Source organism: Oryctolagus cuniculus, chromosome 14 (genome assembly GCF_051225735.1).
Source record: "Oryctolagus cuniculus isolate XC-2025 breed Fujian yellow rabbit chromosome 14, ASM5122573v1, whole genome shotgun sequence".
In the NCBI taxonomy this organism is placed as follows: Eukaryota; Metazoa; Chordata; class Mammalia; order Lagomorpha; family Leporidae; genus Oryctolagus; species Oryctolagus cuniculus.
The window spans coordinates 94,440,983-94,456,843 of record NC_142880.1 but is presented as its reverse complement, the minus strand read 5'-3'; the positions used below and the strand labels follow the sequence as shown (position 1 = coordinate 94,456,843).

At 46.6% G+C, this 15,861-nt stretch overlaps 1 protein-coding gene across 1 annotated transcript in view; it reads left to right on the top strand.

Annotated features, from left to right (window-relative positions):
* The window catches only part of ADAMTS16 (ADAM metallopeptidase with thrombospondin type 1 motif 16), a 131,580-nt gene that overhangs the window by 25,800 nt on the left and 89,919 nt on the right, over nucleotides 1-15,861 (top strand). The window contains exons 4-6 of the mRNA XM_051837039.3: nucleotides 10,972-11,209; nucleotides 12,610-12,809; nucleotides 14,397-14,480. Of these exons, the coding sequence (XP_051692999.3) occupies nucleotides 10,972-11,209; nucleotides 12,610-12,809; nucleotides 14,397-14,480 (522 nt within the window). The remainder of the gene's footprint in view (nucleotides 1-10,971; nucleotides 11,210-12,609; nucleotides 12,810-14,396; nucleotides 14,481-15,861) is intronic.

Genomic DNA, 15,861 nt, shown 5'->3' with positions numbered 1-15,861 from the left:
TTGTAAATCTGAGCACTCTCTAGCTTGTCTAATTATCCTCTCTCTCTCTTATTTGAAAGGCATAGTGACACACAGAGAGAGAGGTAGAGAGAGAGGTCTTCCATCCACTGGTTTACTCCATATCTGGGCCAGATAGATGCCAGGAGCTAGGAACTCCATCCAGGTCTCCCATGTGGGTGGCAGGAACCCAAGTACATGGGCCATCCTCTGCCACGTCCCAGGCACATTAACCGGAAGATGGATAGGAAGCAGGGGTGGGATTTGTCCCAAGCACTCTGAGATGAGATGTGGGCTCCCCACCTAGTGATTTAACCCACTGCACCCACAACACTTGCCCCATTTTCTTGATTTTTTATGTTTCTCTTTATCACAGTGTCATGAGATATGCCCCTTTTGGTCCAAAACCAGATTTTGGATTTACTAGGCTTCCTCAGCCTAATAATCAGATCAGTTTTGTTTTCACTGGTTCAGTTATTCCAATTTTTTTAACAAATCTTTTCTGATTTTTTTAATACTCTGGGCTAATGTTAGCTTGTTTCTTTTCTTCACTTTTAATTAGCTAAGTGTTCAAGGTGTAGGAGTTCTCTAAGTGCAGTATGAATACATTTCACCCTTTTTATTAGATTTCTCATTTCATATTATAATTAGCTCATTATTTAATTTTTTCTCTTTGAACAAGTAATTTCTAATTAGCAAGGGGCACTGAATTTTCATCTCCCATGTTAGTGGTACCATTTGTGTCTGAACTGGACACACACTGGGCAGTTCATGGATTGAGCCTTGCTGCCTGACTTGTGTGCCCCCTATGCCTGTCTTTGTCCTTTGTTGCTGTCTGACAGAGCTGTCATGACATTCTCTGCCCTCCCATTCCCAATGGATATTTCAGAGGATAACTTCTAGGTGTTCTCGCTGCATAGTCATACATTATATATTTACTTTTTCCTATTTTGGCTCCATTTTGAATGAAGACCACATAGTTCACCTCAGTGACTGTTGAGACAGGGTGCTTGCTGAGCCCTGTATCCCCACAGGTGTTCCTGTGACTTGGATGGGACTTGGATGTGTCTGTTCTCTGGAGAATTGTGTCATCTTCTAAACTGGTTCTGCTGAACTATTCTGGAACCTTCTGCTGTGTCTGTAATTGGGCCATTGACTGTGTGGAAGTGTCAAAGTCAGAGCGAGGGGGAGAGGTTCATAAAAACCCATTCTACTCGCTGGTTACCCCTGCAAGAAGATGCTGTCACACTTACCTTCAAGCAGTTATTCTGCTAAGGAGTAATACGTAATACCCTCTCTTTCCACCTCTGTCATTGGCTGATTTTATCACGTGAAATAGGATAGAAGGAGACTATTTGATGGGTAGGAAGCCACCAGATGCACATGAGAGAATATTTCCCTGTACTCTGGACAGGTCTCGAACAAAGGGCAGAGTTGGCAGCCGAAGCAGTCTCTCCCGTCCCAGTATTTGTAGTTTCTCATGCTGCTGCTACTCAGAGTTCAGAGTCCGGGGAATGACTGGTTCTCAGCCCATGCGGAAGCAGTCTCTCCCGTCCCGGTACTTCTAGTTTCCTGTGCTGCTTCCTTCAGCTCTTCGTTGCCTTCCTCAGGAAAACCGTCTTCCTCTTCAGGCAGAAGCTTCTCTAATCCACGGTGCCCAAACCTGAAGCCATTCCTTCTCCTTGTACATCTTCTGTTTGCACATTTTTATCAGTCAAGGAATGACTGAACACAATGGCCAACAAGTTGCCATGATTTCCTGAATGTGGGAACTGAAACTTGGAGGACATAACCAACATAATGACCCACCTGCCGCCAAGTGATGACTGTAAGGAAAGTGGTTTAGTTTGTGGGATGTCAGCCCCTGAGCAGATCATGAAATCTCAGACCACGTCCCTTAATTCCTAGATTAATTCTTTCATGAACTATTCCATGTTTGCAAATTTCTGATAAAAAATAAAACAAACAAACAAAACCTTGAAAAACTAGATTTTGGACCTAGGGGAACCACCAAAGAGGGGTGGGGTTTATATTTATATTTTAAAAAGTTACAAAGAATGACAAAAAGATATTTGGCATAGAAGGAAGAGTTGAAGTAAGACATGAATAAATGTGTATACTAAAAAGTGTTTCATAGGTCAGCAACTGGATTTGTCCTCTGTAGCACCAAGTTTAAGACAAGTGGGAAAGGAATTTCAACACATGTGAAAATAGGAGGACACCTGCGTGCACTAGAGAGTCCTTCAAGATGGTTGTGTTCTGAGAGACTCCCGTCTTCCAGCAGAGTCTGGGAAACCTGGGTCCTGAGCATCCTCCACTCATTTCAGCACAGGAGGCTGTGAGGTCCTGAGCAGTAGCTCCTTCCAGGGCTACTCGGTGTAGCTTCAGCCTGGTTACCACCAGCGCATCAGAGTCAAATGGTTTTGGGGTTTTATTTATAACTCAGTCACTTCCTGCCTTGTGAACTGGGGTGGACTGTGTGACTCTAGCCATAAGTTCCTGAAACTTCTCATGTGTCTATAACAAGGACTGACACATCAGTACCTATGAAATATAATTTCTGGCATTGATTATAGTTCAATAAAAAGAAGCTGTGTTAATAACTATGTTGCTACTGCAACATTTCCTGTTTCAGCATAGGAGACAACAGTGGTCTTGATAAAATATGCACATTGCACTGATTTCAGGGCTAGCCTCTCAGGTCTTGTAAATGCCCAGAAGAAGGACCTAGAAGAAGCTCTGTAGTAATGTCTCTTTGCCCAGAACACCTGGGCTCTTTGGATGCTGTCAATTCTAAACCAAGTATAGGCAACATTTATCTTTAAAGAAGTTATAAGTGTGACACCATTTGATAATTCTTAGAGAAAACTATTTTCAAAAACTATTTTAATACATAATGCATCTGAATCAACTCCGAGGGAGCTTGCGTCCCCACTCACAGTTGTCTGCCTCCACCTGACCTTCCCTTGACCTCACAGGAGGCCAGTGGTGAGCACTTTGTCTCTCCCACTGCCACACTTCTGATATCCTGTTGGAATTCTGATTTCCTAGAATTCTGATCTGAAGTTTTTACCTTCGCTTCCTCTGTTGCTTTGCTTCTCCATGTGCTTTGTCACCTCAATCTGTCTTTTTCTGTCTCATTCCACTGTCAGTCTGTCGTCTAAGCCTTCAGCACTGAGTTCTGTAGGCGCCACACTGCACCCCAGGAGAGTAACTCCAAAGATGGTGGGAAAGAGGCGGGATGAAGGGCATGGCATTGGAGCCATCGTCCTGAAATTTAATGTTGGCTGTTCCACTTGCTGTATCTACAATGTTGGGCACATTTCTGAATTTGGTGTTACTTTCCTTTAAATGGGCACACTGTTTCTCACTTTATGGGTTTGTCATTAGGATACAAACAATAAGTAGATGAAAACACCTAGCACATGGGTGGTGTCCCAGCCAGAGTAACTGCTATTTTTGCATACATTTAGGTATTTAGAATATTGGTAAGTATACTATCAATAAACTATGTTAGAGTGGATAAAGGAGTATGTTGGGATTTGAAGAATCCAATGAATATTTCCCTTTTTCCTTCTTGTATTCTGAATGAACTGAAAAGTATGAACTCAAAAAGAGTAACTCAAATGGTAGACCTGTTTATTCTGTACATTACTAATGCAGTCATTTTCCCCAAAAAGTGAGGCATGTGCTCTCTCTGGTAAGTGGATTTCCTAAAATTCAGCCCCAAATTTAGACCTATGCACCTCTCACAGTGACTCTGCTGGAGCAGGGCACCTGGAGATGCCCACCTGGTGCTTGGTCAGTCTGCCAACATCCACTGAGGTTGCAGGCTGTCTTTGGGTGAAAATGGCTGTATTATGCAGGTGCAACTCTGATCCCAAACTCACAGATCAAGCTCTCTGGAGAGAAATGATTGTTGGGCAGAGAATGCCATGCTCCTGGGTCCTGCCACACTGAAGAAACTGTAAGAAGAGGTGAGAAGCATTTTCCCTACAGAGAGTTATCTTTTACCCTAGATTTTTTTTCAGCCAGGGATGATACTGGAGGTCACAAATATCATTTCCATCTTTCTCATCCTATGTGAAATATTAAATTTTACAGTAAGGCAAGGAATCTTGGTAATTTAATATCCATGTGAATTAATATTAAATATTAAAAATATGGAAACTCCCCACATTTAAGCACAAAGCCTGAAAGGTAGATGTTCACATTATTGTGTCCTTGAAGCTTCAGTGACGAGTCATTAAGAAAGTAAAAAAAAAGAATTGCAGCTTTTGACAGTGGACAAGGACTGTGCACACTCAGGAGTGAGCTTGAATCGCATCAGTGACTGTCAGGAATGGCCGGGAATAATCACGGTGCATTCTTACATTGTACCTTGAAACCACGTGTCTGCTGCTGCTAGCCTTTCTACTGCATGACACTCATCACTCGGTAGATTAGCTAATGGCTCCGGTGTGCACAGCTGTGCAGTAACAGGAAGAGACACACTGGCCATCCTTGAGGGTAGGTGCCGGGAGAGCAAGTGGTTGGCATGGCACCCAAGTCAGACACTGCCCAGCTTACAACTCCAGGTAGAGTTCAACAAAGCAATTCAGTTTGCTGGAGTTTGTCCACTGGGGAAGGGCGCGCTGAGTCTCCCTAGGAGACGTGTACGTCTACAGTGCAGTCAGCCTGCAGCTGACGCCTTCACAGTCCTGCCTCTCCCCGCCCTGATTTGGCCTTCTCCTTTCTTCTTCCTATGTACCTGCAGCAGATGTCTAGGTGCCATAGATGTGACCTTGAATCACTGGTAGGAACCAGGGTCTGTGACAGCCTCCTGGGTAGAGTATGATGACATGAATAATGTCATAGCCAAAAAGATTCAAATTCAACCAGAAACTTTGTCAAACTGTGCAGTGACCAAAATGTTAGTCTTTTGAACCTACAGGTAAGCAATTGGAAAGTGCCAGGAACCACCTTTAACTCTGAACAAATGACTGAATTAAGAAGCCTGGATTTAATGGGTTTAAGAGGATGAGGGATTCCTGTGACCATTGTCCTTGAAGGAAGAGGGCTGAGAAAGCCCTCAATCCTAGCCAGGGGTACTTAAGAGTAAAAGAATTAGGTGACAAAATCCTGTGAATAAAGAGGGAGCCTTCTTGGCAGACATTAGCTGAATTGTGATTTTCAAAATATCACATATTCGTATAAGTATCCAGCAAGACTTAGTGTGTTTCTGGGCAGACATGGTACAGAATGAACTGATCCTTCCACCAGGTCCATGTTTGAGACAGAGGAAAATAGAAGCAGAATCTAATAAAAGAGCTTATCATTGTCTTGTGTTTCTTAAATACAACTAAAAAGATCTAGAATTAGTAGATTATTCACAAAACAAGTCTCACTTTAGGAGAAAAGATAAAAGGCAATAGAAATGAAATTCTTTGAGAATTATAATGAATGATAGAATAATGAGCCCCGTCCCTTCCTCATGGAGTTTGTGATGGCCAGGGTGCATGGTGTCTGCACCGGAGACCAGCTTGGAGCTAGTTCACTGGAACGCCGTCATACCACCGGGGACCTCAGTGGTCAGGCATCCATCCTTTCATTCCTCACCAAAGCAATGAGAGTTTCCCTATGCAAAGTGATTTGCAGAATCAGCCATGAGAAATGTGATCCAAGAGAGCTCCATGTGGGACCTGGAGGACACTGGCTTGTCTTTTTTTTTTTTTTTTAAGATTTATTTATTTATTTTGGAAGTCAGAGTTAGAAAGAGAAAGAGCACACTTCTAACTGCAGGTTCACTCCGCAGATGGCTACAACAGCCAGTGCTGGTCCAGTTCGAAGCCAGGAGCCAGGAACTTCATCCCAGTTTTCCTGGTGGCTGGCAGGAGCCCCAGCACTTGGGCCATCTTCCACTGCTTTCCCAGACCATCAGCAGACAGCTGGGTCAGAAGTGGAGCAGCCGGGACAGGAACCAGCACTCCTCGTGATGCTGGCCCCAGATGCTGGCTCTCCTGAAGCCTGATCAACAGTCCACGTATTCTGCAATTACTGTGGCCTGGGGCAGGTGTGCCCTGGACATTTCATGAGTTTACAACTAACTATTCTTGATTATGTAAAGAAACGCTTTGATAAGAAAGTAGTAATCGTCTACGATTCACCTGGTCTTTAAATAAGTGGGCAAACATGCAACAAGCTAACAGTAACTTTGTGTTGCATTTTTTAATCCTCTAGAAATACTGCATTTTAGGGCCGGCATCGTGGCTCACTAGGCTAATCCTCCACCTTGCGGCGCCGGCACACCGGGTTCTAGTCCCGGTTGGGGCACCGCATTCTGTCCCTGTTGGCCCTCTTCCAGGCCAGCTCTCTGCTGTGGCCAGGGAGTGCAGTGGAGGATGGCCCAAGTACTTGGGCCCTGCACCCCATGGGAGACCAGGGTAAGTACCCGGCTCCTGCCATCGGATCAGCGTGGTGTGCTGGCCACAGCGCGCAGGCCGCGGCGGCCATTGAAGGGTGAACCAACAGCAAAGGAAGACCTTTCTCTCTGTCTCTCTCTCACTGTCCACTCTGCCTGTAAAAAAAAAAAAAAAGAAGAAGAAGAAGAACTGCATTTTAATCATTTACTAGCATTGCTTACCGAAGGATATCAAAATACCAGTCTTATTCTAGATATCTAGGGATAATTTAAGTATAGAATGTTATTACAACTCAGGCTAACTTATTAATGTAATAAAGAAAATGCCTGACTTCTTTGTCAGTGAGATTCCAAAAATCTGGCAGCCCTGCCCTCCGAGTGAGCCCCAGGCCTTCCCAGAATTCTGCCACCCAGAATGCAGCCTGCACCTGGGAAAGCAGGAGTGCTTGAATCGGGAACAGCTGCCATAGAACACGCAGGCCAGAAGCAAAGCTGTGTCTGGAGCGGTGGTGGTGGTGTGGGTGTGCCAGCGCCATGGCTGCAGGAGAGCCTGGACTATAAGGGGAAAACTCCCAGGGACCCCGTAAATCACCAGAAGGAAATCAGAGCATCGGGGTGAAGAATCGTGTTTCATAGTCTTTGTTTCATCAGTTTAGCTCACTATACGTCACGTGTTTTAAATATGTCACTGTTAGGTCTTACAAGCTGATGGCAAGGAGCTGACCTTGTATCCACTTCTAGCTGACCAAGTGGAACAGTGGTTTTCTGCTTTCTAGTGGTAGAGCTCTTCACGTAGAGCAGCTGTAACCTGTGATTTTGAAGTGGGCTGAAAGTATGTTATCGCAGAAAATTAAAAGCAGGAAGGGGTGGGGGAGAGCCAGGAGGGCATCATTGTATTCTTGGAGTCATATCTGTGGAATACATGATATCTGTTCTGTTTATATTAATAAAGTTTTAAAACTTGAAAAAAAGAAAGGCTCAGCACACCATCCCAAGTCCCACAGCTGGATGAAAAATGCCATGGGGGCGGAATCATTTGGCCTTCCCTGAGTCCACCGTGCTGGGGGGGGGGGGGGGGGGCTGCTGAAGACCATTATTCCAGATTCTTAAGGGGCTGATGGTCTTTTAAGAGGTGCTTAGGGCCGGCGCCGCGGCTCACTAGGCTAATCCTCCACCTTGCGGCGCCGGCACACCGGGTTCTAGTCCCGGTCAGGGAGCCAGATTCTATCCTGGTTGCCCCTCTTCCAGTCCAGCTCTCTGCTGTGGCCCGGGAGTGCAGTGGAGGATGGCCCAAGTGCTTGGGCCCTGCACCCCATGGGAGACCAGGAGAAGCACCTGGCTCCTGCCATCGGATCAGCATGGTGCGCCGGCCACAGCCCACTGGCCGCGGCGGCCATTGAAGGGTGAACCAACAGCAAAGGAAGACATTTCTCTCTGTCTCTCTCTCTCACTGTCTTCTCTGCCTGTCAAAAAAAAAAAAAAAAAAAAGTGCTTGAAAAGGCAAGGATTGTTTGCTTATCAGAAAAAGTATTTTTAAAAAACAAAATAATGTGTTTCATTTTCTGCTTTGGTTTAATATGTAAAGTAGTTACCTTAAGAAGTCTAAAAAGAAAAGAAGCTATTTGGCTAGTACACAAGGTTAAACACGTGGACAGCGGCTTATGCTGCTCTGGGTCACTTAAGACGCAGAAAGGATGTAGCCATTATTTAGTTCCAGACTGGCTGTGCCCTGGTGGAACTGTAACTGTGATGTATCCTTGCGTTCTGTAGCTGGGAGGTGTAGGAGGTCACGAAAGGCTGCTTCTATGCCCCCTCCACCTCCACCCAGCACTTGCATTCCGAGGTTCTGCATTCCGCTTGCTGGTGCTGTTCCGGCCGCAGGAGGTCTACCCCCGAGCGCCCTGATGCCTTCTCTGATAGTTTACCTTCTCCTGCCTCCTCCCCCAGGCAGGGAGAACCCAGTGACCAGTGCTTCCTCTGCAAATGGGTGACCAGCCTGCCTCCTTTCTTTTCTGTTTACCCTCCCAACGCTGCTTTCCCTTGGAGTTGGGTTTGCCTTTTGCCCAGGTCTCAGACTTGCGTCTCTAGACAGGTCCTCTCACAGCGGGCAAAGACCCAGGCTCACTCCTGACAGCCCAGGACTTCATCACACATACACGCATTGAATCCTGGCAAGTCTCTCCTTCAAGTCCCCACAGAGAATCAGACTCAGGTTCCCCAAGTCAGAGGCAAATTGGAGCAAGCACCCTGTGTCAGCATCTCACAGGACTTAACAAGGCCCTAACTCAGTGTACCACGTTAACACAATGACTGAAGAAACTTGGCACAATAATAGCAGTGATGGCTGGAGTTCTAATGATCCCTGGGTATCCTTTCAGCATCTGTTGTACCTGTAGGATATCATTGGGGCAACATTTAATAACATTCATAGGTTTCTTTAAAAGTTCACCTTTAATCCTGCACCCCAGCAATGCCATTGACCTTTGTTTTAAAGGATGGGTGCTTTGAAAACTCTTTTTTAAAGTTCTTTTTAAAAGACTTGTGAAGCTTGAACCAGGCAGAAAGCTGTAAAACTGAAGTGGAATTCCCCTTTCGCACCCCTCCTACTTGATGTTCTCACCCTGAAGAAAATCCAATAATTTCCCATCAGTCCTCCTGGAAAATTCTTTAAGGGTTGATGTACAATTTTTAGAATGAACATAATTGGGATCACACTGCATACTCTTTTGTAGACTTAAAAAATTCAGTACCTTCAGAAACCTTTATTAAACATCTTAACAGGTATGATGGTTATTCCGATTTTGTTCAGTCTGTACACAGTATTTCCTGGCCACGTGACCTTGAAAAGCTGAGCTCATCAGCCTGTGTCTCTCTTTCTGAATCCTTCAAAAGGAGAATACCAGTGCTACTTACTTCCAGGCATCACTGAGAGATGAGTTTATTGTATGTATAAAATGTGGGCTACAGTCTCAGGGACCAAATAATAATAATAATCCTGACTGTGAGTACTGTGGATACATAACTGGCCAACTTCTAATGATTTCCTGCTCTAATTATACAACTGAACTTGAAAAAAACTCCCTGAGTTCATTGATACATATTCAAATTGCTTCTTGTTTTTATTTTTTGTGTCGATTGTGTTTTTTATTATAAGCAATGCTATATTTGCTATATATTATATATACATTATTTGCTATATATATTATAAGCAATGCTGTATTTGTGATTATGGAAGGTGTGCTGACAAGAAGCATTTAGCAAGGGTCCCAAAGGCTGAGTCCCTAGAACTGAATTGTGCCGTTGGAGTGGTGATGCCTGTGGCACAGCGCCGTGGCCTTGACTGTGGGCTGTTTGCACTTCTGCCTGTTTGTCCTCCTATTTAGCAGCAGCCGTATTTCCAACTTTGAAAAGCTTTTACTCTAAAAGGTAAAAATGTAATTGTTCAATTTTGCCCCTCAAGATATTTTTAATATTGTTTTTTTCTTCTTAGCATGTTACGCGGTACAGACATTTTTGGTGGCTTTATAAAACCATTGATTTCCTGTTTTCTTCCATATCTTACTTAGAAAGAGCTTCCTGGTTACTTATGTCAATTCACTTTACTTATGTCAATTCAGTAAAGTTATACTTTTCCAAAAAGTATCTCATTTTATTCACGTTTTAAGATTCGCTTAGGGGCTGGCGTCATGGCTCACTTGGTTAATCCTCCGCCTGCGGCTCTGGCATCCCATATGGGTGCGGGGTTCTAGTCCGGTTGCCCCTCTTCCAGTCCAGCTCTCTGCTGTGGCCCAAGGGCAGTGGAGGATGGCCCAAGTGCTTGGGCCCTGCACCCACATGGGAGACCAGGAGAAGCACCTGGCTCCTGGCTTCAGATCAGTGCAGTGCACTGGCTGTAGCAGCCATTTGGGGAGTGAACCAACGGAAGGAAGACCTTTCTCTCTGTCTCTCTCTCACTGTCTATAACTCTACCTATCAAATAAATAAATAAATAAAAGATTCACTTAAACAGAGTTTCTTTCTCGTTTTTCTCTGTATCTGGATTGTTGAGCCCAGTATTGATGCCTCAGTTTGTGCACTGCTCATCCCCAGCCTCCCCCTACTTTGGTTTAGGGGACCCCACGCTGGTGGGTTGGGGCCCTCTGTTCCTGCAGTCCAGCCACAGGAGCCCACCCCCAGGGCTCAGGAGAAAGGTCTGGAGGGAGCGCAGGTGGATAGGGGAGGCCTTTGTCATCCCGCCTCCTGGGCCGGCATCTGAACCCTTTCACAGTGTGGTCGGCTGCAGGGCCAGGAGCTTCAGGAGGAGTGAACGGGAACCACGAGGGCTGGGGAAGGGCTGGGCCTCCACAGAGGGTGTGACCGTGGTTCCTCCATGGAGGGTGTGACTGTGTTCCCCTCCACAGAGGGTGTGACCGAGGTTCTCCTCCACAGAGGGTGTGACCGTGGTTCCTCCTCCACGGAGGGTGTGACCGTGGTTCCTCCACGGAGGCTGTGACCGTGGTTCTTCCACGGAGGGTGTGACTGTGGTTACTCCATGGAGGATGTGACCGTGTTCCCTTCCGCTGTTCTCTCTCCAGTCAGGCATGATCAGGACAGAAGCAGCCGATTACCTCCTGAAGCCTCTGCCTCCACACCTGGCGGGCCAAGCCAGCAGCTCTGCAGGGGGCCACCCGCCCTCCCACGTGCTGTACAAGAGATCAGTGCCCGCAGCGCCCAGGGCCGGCCACGTGCTGATGGCCACTGGGAGGTGGAAACCGCCCAGCTTTCCCCTGGGGCTCCCTCAAAAGCAGCATTTCTGTGGAAGACGCAAGAAATGTATGTAAGGGCGATTCTTTCTGTGTGTAGAACCATGAGGATGTTTGTTAAGCCAGTGGAAACCGCGTAGTTGTCTGGCCTAAGCCTGCTGGAGAGGTGAGATTGGGTGTCGGTGCTAAACTCCAGCAGGGACCCCAGAGAGGCTGCGGCCTGAGCAGGGCTGGGCACCCTCCATGGTAGGTGGTAGGCCGTGGACGCTAGGCCATCTCGGGTTTTGCTTTTTTTTTTTTCCTTTTTCTTAAAGGACTGTTCCCTGAGCGATTAAATGACGCTGCTCATGGGCGCAGAGTCTGCCTCAAAGAGCCCCGGCGTCTCTGCTCAGTAATTCTGTATTTTTGAGGTTTAGATTCAGTAGAGCCCACATGGCTTTCCTGCTGAGGTAATGTATTTATGCACGTATTTATGCACTTCACCACATCAAAAGGGCAGCTTAGGCGACTTCATTAATCTACCACTTGTCACCAGGATCTCATGAAGGTCTTTTTGGTCGTGATACCTGACTTGTTGTTGGCATTGATGGTTCGGGTTTTCTGGAGTTCCGCTCACTTCCTTGAGCTCTCCCCAAAGCATCGCCCGCTGCACCTGCCCCCAGTGAGCCTCTCCCACCACCCCCAGCACCTGCGCAGAGGTGGGCGTGTTGCAGGAGCTCAGGGAGACTTGGTGACCAAGTGAGCCCAGGCAATCATGAGCAGAAATTAAGGTCACTTCAACTCTCAGTGCCCATGTGGCATCTGAACCCATTCCAGCCCACAAATCAAGATCCTGTGCTACATTCACCATAATGGACTTGAAAAGCTCAAAAACTCAATCTTAGTGGGCTCGGCCTCGGGGTGGGGACAGGAAGATGGAAGCTGAGAGCATGGAGCTCACTAGGACGCAGTGGCCCACTGCAGACACTGGACGATCCACTTGAAGCAACATAGACAAACGGGTTTGTGGTCAGACACTGAAATCAACGCTGAAAACTGTCAGGTCCCTAAAAGTCTTCTGATAGTGCAACAGTGCCGGCTCCTGCTGCTCCCTTCCGGAGTGCGCAGCACCATTGTTTTCCCGTGAACGCGTTGGGGAGCCTGTTTCACGAAGCCCTGTGCTTACGTCTGGAGATTAGACTTCTAGATGGGAGGGCCTGGAAGCCAAGAAGCCCCTTCTCATTATATGAAACCAAGACGCAATTGCATAAAGCTGGATCCATCAGTGATTTCCATGACACTTAGACTAAACCAGTTTTATCTCAATGTAGTGTTTCTCTTCAACATAAGGTTTCCATGCAGGGTGTTAAAAGTTGTATGGCTTTCATCAGGAGCCTTGATTTTTGAGCCCATGTTTCTGTGGACTGAGTTAGCCCACTGGTTCTGTGTGATGACACCTGCTTTGACTGGCTTTCTGTGCCTCCCCCATAGACATGCCCCAGCCTCCCAAAGACGACCTGTTCATCCTGCCTGATGAGTATAACTCTGGCTTCCGGCATAAGCGCTCTCTGCTGAAGTCCCATAGAAATGAAGAGCTGAACGTGGAGACATTGGTGGTGGTTGACAAAACGATGATGCAAAACCATGGCCATGAAAATATCACCACCTACGTGCTGACAGTGCTCAACATGGTAGGGCCAGCCTTGGTGCTGAGGCTACCTGTGTAATTATGCAGAGGTGTGTGTGTGCGTGTGTGTGTGTGTGTGTGCACATGTGTGTGCGCACCTGTTTCACTTTATACTTTTCACTTGCTGACTCAGGTCTCAGATACAAGAAATGTTTTATCGTTACACTGTGCCCCAGTTGAAAGAGCCATTTTCAGAAGTTCAGAAAACACAAAATGAAGGAAAAAAATGGCTTGAGCCTGTCTCTAGGAGGATGCTGAGGTGTGCGTGTGGAGCACCTGTTCATCATGTTACGTTCCTGGTTGTAGATGACTGTCAGAGGCTCACCATTTTGGATTGTGGTTTCACCAATGTTGAGTATAAGTTGTTTTATCTACAGAACTAGAAAAGTAGCACAGCCCTCTAGGGTGTCAGCTGAGGTAAAGTGTGTATCTGTCTCAGCTGGCGGCTGCGGGGGCGTGAGGAGAGCCATGCTAAGGTCAGTTTCACGCAGGTGAAGTCTAGATGGCAGAAGACAGTCGAGTCACCAGAGTGGATTTTTAAAAACAGTTTTAATGACAGTAATCTAAATTTAAATTTATTTTTAAATTTAAATTTGAGATGCAGAGAGAGAGAAAGAAAGACAACAGAGAGAGCGCCCATCCTCTAGTTTGCTACCCAAAAGCCCATAACAGCTGGGGCTGAGCCAGGTCAAGGCAAGGAATCCGATTATTTGCTCCATCGCCTCTGCCTCTCAGGCGGCACATGAGCAGGAAACAGGAACCAGGAGAAGAACCTGGACTTGAACTCAGGCACTCTGATGTGGGGGCAGCTGTCCCTCACCCCTGACAACATTTCAAGAGGATGTGTTGCTTTCTTCCATTTCAGTGTTCCACGGGGTTCTTGAACCCCATGGAACTGGGGGCAGTGGCGACACAGAGCCACCTACTAGTGCATGGGGTTAAGATCTCATGCTGTGGTTCCACATGGCCTGGACTGCTTTGACTTGTGAAAGTGTTTGGCTCTAGAACTTTCTCACTATGTCTATACTCAGTGCCACTGTAGATGCCTGGTGTCTGTACTGGCTGTCACTCTCTCCGTACTCACCACTCTGAATGTCACGTTCATCACTCGTTTCCACTTCTGTGACCCATATTCTCCATGTTTGAGTCTTTCTTCATCACCTTCTGACCACATTTTCCCCTTCTCCTTCTTGCATCCTCTCAGTCTTATCCCAAGAATTCCTCTTGTGCTCCTGGGCTTCCTTGCCAGGGGGCTCGGGGCATGCTCAGTTTATGTAGTCATACCTAGGACTAAAAACCCACAAAATTTCCCATGTGTTCCAGCAAGGACACCTCTCAACCAGAGGTCTTGACTGTTTGAGGATGAGAGGTGGATCCCATCAACCTACCAAAGGCAACCTTTTATTTCCATGCCCCAGATGCCTTGGTGGTTAGGCCTGTCTATACCTGTTTATCCAGCAATACAAGAAAACTCCACTCTGCATCACTGAAGAACAAGGAGTCGGCCTTCGCAGTAGGACTCCAGGCCTCACCAGTGAGCAGGGAAAATGTTGTCCTGTACCAGGCTGATGTGGTATCCTGTCTTTTTCAGGTGTCGGCTTTATTCAAGGATGGTACAATAGGAGGAAATATCAACATTGCAATCGTAGGCCTGATTCTTCTAGAGGAGGAACAGGTATTCTGTCTTGGAAACCAGTAGTTTTATTTCCCCCAGAAAAATAAATGTACAGTTTTGCACTTTTCCCCTTCAATATGTTTGCTCTTAATTTTCTTTGGGGGGGGACAAGAATGACTCAATGTTTTGTGTCTCATACTATGAGTTTCCTTTCGGTTTTTAAAAGTACTTTATTTTATGTTTTTACCAGGGACAGTAAGGAGTAGTCTTTTAATTGGCTTAGGAGGAAATCAGAATAGAAGAGCTGCCTCACCCCTGTGGGTGGGAAACACACTAGGAATCCACATACGAAGTGTGTCTTCAGTCCACTGGGCGAAGGGTACCTGTTGCCAGAGATGTGTCTGTGGCTGGAAGGTGTTTGTTGGCCTTGCATTGCTGCTCTGTCACCTCCTGTTCTTCAGGCTGGTGGCGCTGGCCCTCACCACCCTCACTCTCAGGTTTTTATTTTTATGTAGATTCTGGAATGTTGATCATACCTCTCTCACTGCAGCCCAAGACCCAAACAGTGCCACAATGCTGGATCTTGGTAGCAGGGGGTGAAAGCTCTCCTCTGCCTCCATGCCAGACCTGCTGCAGGGGCGGAGTGGACCTCAGTGCACAGGGAGATGAGTGTGGACAGTTCATGGCAGGAGGACGGGAGCATCTCAGTTGTAAAAGATTCTCCCTCCTGTGCTGTGCCAGGCTGACCACTACCTCGGCTTGGAGAGTGGACAGTGGACAGCGTTCACTTCCACCCTTGCTGACATTGTCTGAGCTGTTAGCCACAGTTTCCTTGATTATAAAACATAGCATTTGTAGATGACACCTGCCTGTTCTCTTGAGAACACAGACGTGACAGTTGTGGGATGCTGCTCTTTCTCTTGCAGGGGTGGTGTGTGTGGGCAGGGCCCTTTCTCACCCCACTGGTCAAGGAAGCTACACACTCAGCTGTCTTTTGTGTGAGTGTGTGGTTGGGGGGGGGGGTCTCAGGGGCAGGACATCTCAGGTGACAGGTTAATTATTCTTTGTATTAAAACGTTTCCACCTTGGAATTCATCCAAGCTGCAAAGAATAAGCGAGGTTACCGTTTGATCTACACCTGTGTTAACTTTAATTAATGCAGTTTTCCTGGAGATCCCAGCTGAAGAATGTAAGGCATGCCTTCATGTTTAAGACTAGCCTTTAGCTTAGGTATGTTTGACCTCTGGAATGGCAAAGTAAACATTGAAGTAGAAATCTTGATCGGGGGGAGACAAAACATTTAACTAGACACACCGGCAGTGAGCGCTTTCAGTAAAATGAGATTCTGAAAGGAAGCTATTGTGTCACCTCGCTTTCTCTGACCAGCCACAGACAGACTGAGCAGTCCTATCAAGAAGGCTCAGATGCCACAGTGCGGCCC